Here is a 5,516-nt window from a genome sequence, read left to right as displayed (position 1 = left end):
ACAACACGAGCACTCAAATTGTAAAATAAAACAGGAAAATAATGCTTCTATATCTACGAGTGCTCATCTTATAGCTTTGAGAAAGGAAAATCACAAGTTGCATTTTGTCCGATATTAATCTTATAGTTTTTCTCACTTTCTCCGTTGACAAGTTTCTGCGTTGCCATTAACAGTTGATGGTACCGAAGGATCAGATGCTTAGCACGCCACACACGTACGGCGAATACAAAGACTAGACTATCACTAGCAATGCCATGCATGCTCAACTGGATTAGATGGTTACAAGAAATATGTCCATCACTATCCAGGCAAACCCAATATACCGACAATGCATGGCACATTGGCACTATAAACCAACGGCAGCATTCCTGATTGTCATCATCATCGACTATGCGAGGGCGCCCGAGGCCAACGATGCCCATGCATGGCCGCCTCCTGGTCCTCATCATCGTCGTCGTCGGCGTGGTGACCCAATGCCACCTCACCGGGGCCAGCCCCCCGCCGCCGGTGGTCCGGTGCGCCGGGTCCGGTGGCTGCACCGTGACCAACGCGTACGGCGCGTTCCCGGACCGCTCCACGTGCCGCGCCGCGGCGGCTGCGTTCCCGGCGTCGGAGCGCGAGCTACTGGCCGTGGTTGCCAACGCCACCGCCGCCGGGACGCGGATGAAGGTGGCGACCCGGTTCTCACACAGCGTGCCCAAGCTGGCCTGCCCTGCCCGCGATCGCGGCCTCATCATCAGCACCGAATCCCTGAGCCGCGTCGTCGCCGTCGACGCCGGCAGGAGGGAGGTCATCGTCGAGGGCGGCGTCACGCTGGGCCAGCTCATCGACGCCGCGGCGGAGGCCGGGCTGGCGATCCCGTACACGCCCTACTGGCTGGGGCTCACGGTCGGGGGAATGCTCTCCACGGGCGCCCACGGGAGCTCCCTGTGGGCGAAGGGCGCCGCCGTGCATGAGTACGTCGTCGGGATGAGGGTCGTCACGCCGGCCCCGGCGAGCGAGGGGTACGCCAAGGTGCGGGTGCTCGCCGCCGGCGACCCGGAGCTGGACGCGGCCAAGGTGTCCCTCGGGGTGCTCGGGGTCATCTCTCAGGTCACCCTGGCACTGCAACCCATGTTCAAGCGCTCGGTGAGGTTCGAGGAGCACGACGACTCCGACCTGGCGGAACGTGTCGTGGCGTTCGCGAGTGAGCACGAGTTCGCCGACATCGTCTGGTACCCCGGCCACCGCAAGGCCGTCTACCGCGTCGACGACCGCGTGCCGGTGAACACCTCCGGCGACGGCGTCAACGACTTCGTCGGCTTCGGGCCCACCCCCACATTCGTCATTGAGACCGCCAGGCTCGACGGTACGACGCCTCTCATATGCAACTCTTCACTCTTGCAATTCATTCTATGGTGTACTGACACGACGTGTTGTCGTTGATCCCTGAAGAGGAGCGCATTGAAGCCAAGAACGACACGACCGGCAGGTGTGCCATGGCGCTGGCGACGAGAGCCCTCTTCTCCGCCAGCAACTACGGCCTGATGGAGCTCGGCCTGCCGACGTCGCTCCCGGGCCGGCCGGTGGTCGGGTTCCAGAACCGCATCCAGTCCTCCGGCCGCTGCCTCGCCGCCGCCAACGACACGCTGCTCACCGTCTGCCCCTGGGACCCGCGCGTGTCGCACGGAACCTTCTACTTCGAGTCCGGCATCAGCGTGCCGCTGCGCAGCGCCGCGGCGTTCGTCCGCGACGTGCAGCAGCTCCGCGACCTCGCCGGCCCCGGCGCGCTCTGCGGCGTCGAGGTGTACTACGGCGTCCTCATGCGCTACGTCAGGGCGTCGACGGCGCACCTGGGCAAGGTGGAGGACAGCGTGGAGTTCGACCTGACCTACTACCGGAGCCGCGACCCGGCGGCGCCGCGGCTGTACCAGGGCGTTGTCGAGGAGATCCAGCAGATGGCGCTGCGCAAGTACGGCGGCCTGCCGCACTGGGGCAAGAACCAGAACGCCGCCTTCGAGGGCGCCGTCGGCAAGTACGGCGCGTCGCGCGTGGCGGCGTTCATGGCGGTGAAGGACGCGTACGACCCCGACGGGCTCTTCTCCAGCGAGTGGAGCAATCAGGTGCTGGGAATCGGCGGCGGCGTGAGCGTGGTGCGCGACGGGTGCGCGCTGGAAGGCCTGTGCGTGTGCTCGCAGGACTCGCACTGCGCACCGAGCGAAGGGTACTTCTGCCGGCCGGGCAGGGTGTATAAGGTGGCCAGGGTGTGCCGGCGTGACGATGGTTCCTAGGCACGCCCGGGTTGCTATATATTGGACGACGACGACGCGACAAATTTTGACAGAGTTCTCTCCTGGTTTAGGGGGTGTTTGGGAGAGGGGTGCTAAACTTTAGCACCCCCACTTTAGTCTATTTTAGCTCCCAAGCTTCCCAAACAGGTAGGCTAAATCTTGTGGGCTAAACTTTAACCCCCCACTAATCATTTAGTCACTTGGAGGTAGCTAAAATGGACTAAATGGACTAAAAAGTGGTCCCCCTCTACCACTTTCCCCCTACCCCCTCCCCTCTCTCTCCTCCCCTCACTCTCTCTCTCCCCCGCCTCCTTCGCCCGAACCGCCGCCTCCGACTCGCTCGGCCGTCTCCGCCTCGCCGCCATCCTCCTCCATCCAGCCGCTGCCGCCGCCTCCATCTCCGACCGGCCCCGCCGCCGCCCCCCCAACACCTCCGTCTCGCCGCCGCCACCTCCATCTCCGACCGGCCCCGCCGCCGCCCGCCCGCCGCCTCCGCCTCGCCGCCGCCGCCTCCATCTCCGACCGGCCCCGCCGCCGCCCGCCCGCCCCCGCGGTCTACGCCGGCCTCGCCTGCCTCCGCCTCGCCGCCGCCGCCTTCGTCTCCGGCCGGCCCCGCCGCCGCCCGCCCCGCAGCCTCGCCTCGCCCGCTCCGCTCGCCCCCGCGGCCTCGCCTCACCGGCCACCGCGGTAGGGGGAGCAGGCGGAGTAGCAGGACCACGCAGGCGCGCTGCCCGGCGGCATCGCCCGTCGGCGGCGGCCGCGCCCTCTGTGGCCACCACGTCGACGGCGGGAGCGGGCTAGCCGGCGGAAGAGGGGGCGCATCGTGGGCGGCGCCAATCCGGTGCCTAGCGACGGAGGGGCTGAGGAGGAGCGGGTGGTGATCCGGAGGGACAGCTATGCAGGGGTAAAAGGGTCCTTTAGCATAGCAGGTGCTAAACTTTAGCCTCCCTCCCAAACAACTCCAAAGGCTAAAGTTTAGCACTCTTTTGGAGAGGGCTAAAATTTAGTCCAGGAGTAAATTTAGCACCTTCCTCCCAAACAGGGCCTTAAGGTGCCCTTGTGCATCGACCTGTGTTCTTTACTGGCGCGGGTTAATAATTTATAACAAAATGAATCATTTTAAATTTGTAGAGCAAACCACCAGTACAATCTTTAGTCCCAGTTGGTAAGGGCTTAATATACTTAAAAATCAATCGAGACTAATCATTCGAGACTAAAGACTAAAGGTACCTCCTAAAAAAGAGCAACTCCAAGAGTTAAAAAAATTCTTCCCTAAAATAAGGTATTGGGGGAATGTAAAAAACTTTTCTGCCAAAAACATATCAGCCAACAGCAGAACGTTAAAAACTATCCCCTGATAATTCAAAACAGGCCACATCATCATAATTGAGCCCATTATCAAAGAACGACGCTTAAGGATCTCACTTGTATCGATAATTTGGCAACCAGTATCCTATTGTTCACCAAATATTTCATTCTACTGTGGAATAACAATGTCCCATATTTCATTCTACTAACAGTACCACTATCCTGACTGAACATCTAAAGGCTCAAAACTACAAGTCTCTACAACTGTTGGCACATACGCAAAGCTCATCTAATCGCTAGTCAGAGCCGCAGCAGTCTCAAACGCAGAATCACCTTGGGTATTTCTGCAAGTAGAGATCATATGGAGCATATCCAGCATACACGGTTTTTGTGCCGAAACGCCGTCCATGTAACGAATGTGCGGCCATGCATGCAGCCTCTCCTTCCGCATGAACTCCACAAGCACAGAACCAGGTTCAAACACGAAAGCAGTGTCACTGGTCTCAACAGCAGGTAATTTTTCTGCATGATCTTCAGTCACATCATCAGCATCTTGTTCACAGTCCCTTCCAGGTTTCTCCACTTCGTCTCCAGGCTCAGCGGGACTACAGATCTCTGATGTTCTTGGGTCTTGATGTCTCTTTTCTACTGCATCATCATCCTTTGCGGTAGTGGTGGCCTCCACTGCTTCTGTATGTTTATTCTCATCTGCAGCTGCTTCTGTATGATCAGTTTCAGAATGTTGCCGGCGGAGACTCAGGTGTTTGTCCTTGGAGACCCCGGCACGCTACAGTCGAGAGCACTCGAGCAGGCCCGCCGGGCGCCCGGCCGTCCCCGCGGATGGGGAATCACAGCGACGACGCCATGCGCGTGCCTGCTCGAAATCGGGACCTCGCCATAGCTGGTTTGCTGGTGCCTGGCCCATCGCCGCGCGCGCATAGCGTGAATCAACTAGCGCTCGGTCCCCCCCCCCTCGTCCAAGGCTTGGCACAACCACGGATGGCCCCCGGACAAGAGCAAGCACCAGAGACCTTCTCCTCCGCTGATTCGCTTTCTCGTCTGCGGCTGCGTGAATACCCAAGTTCGAGCGCAACCATTGCGCGCTCTCCAGCTCGGCCTGGCCACCCATCACGTGGCGAAGGAGAAGGAGCTCCCGGACGCGGCGGCGATGCCGCAGTCCTCGAGCTCGCACGCCCGGTGGGCAGGGCGGCATTTCCCGCTCCTCCAGCTCCAGCGCCGCCTCCACGGCCGACATCGCGAGCCCGCCGCCATCGAGACCCAGCCCCACGCCAAACCCCGAGGCGGAGCCCTCCTCGTCCTCGGCGCTGAACCCCGAGGCGGAGCCCTCCTCGTCCTCGGCGCCGCCGGTGGCTGCCGCCGAGCCGCTGTGTCGTCGCCGATCGAGTGTGCGCCCGGGAAAAAAAAATGCCCACTGGAAAGAGGTCGGGGGTGGATTGGTGGAACACCGGAGTCGTGAATACTGGCGGGACGAGAGGTTTTTTTTCGCGTCACCAATTTTTTAGGCAATTTCAGGTGGGCTGTTGGAGTTCTTTATTTTTCTTAAAAAAGATATTAGGGTAAGATTAGCAGTCTTTTGGAGTTGCTCTTAGGCAGGAAATTTGCATGATGAAATTAATACAGCACCCCGATGTTGTCCGACTGTATGAGGTGAACCCTAAACTTCACATATACAAATAATTTTTCATTATTACATTGACTGCGTATCCAGATCTACGGTTCATAACCATTTGGATTATTTTCCCCTTTTTCTTATAACAGATGATGAGATTTGCATTATTCTGGAATTTGTTATGGGTGGAGAGCTCCATGATATCATTGTAAGTACTACTGTATTGCTGCTTCCTCATATTTTATCTTATTCTTTTGTCGTGTAATTTCCTTTAAAATGCAAAGTGGACGTTCCGGCACGACTGGTAC

General features: G+C 59.0%; 1 protein-coding gene across 1 annotated transcript; it reads left to right on the top strand.

Annotated features, from left to right (window-relative positions):
- Positions 1–329: 329 nt before the first annotated feature.
- Positions 330–2,490, top strand: LOC117834554 (probable L-gulonolactone oxidase 6). Its single transcript, XM_034714103.2, has 2 exons — positions 330–1,348; positions 1,435–2,490. Exons 1-2 carry the CDS (start codon positions 391–393, stop codon positions 2,268–2,270), a joined length of 1,794 nt encoding a protein of 597 aa, XP_034569994.2. The 5' UTR covers positions 330–390; the 3' UTR covers positions 2,271–2,490.
- The last annotated feature ends 3,026 nt before the right edge of the window (positions 2,491–5,516 follow it).

Source organism: Setaria viridis, chromosome 8 (genome assembly GCF_005286985.2).
Source record: "Setaria viridis chromosome 8, Setaria_viridis_v4.0, whole genome shotgun sequence".
In the NCBI taxonomy this organism is placed as follows: Eukaryota; Viridiplantae; Streptophyta; class Magnoliopsida; order Poales; family Poaceae; genus Setaria; species Setaria viridis.
This window is presented reverse-complemented; position numbering and strand designations above follow the sequence as displayed.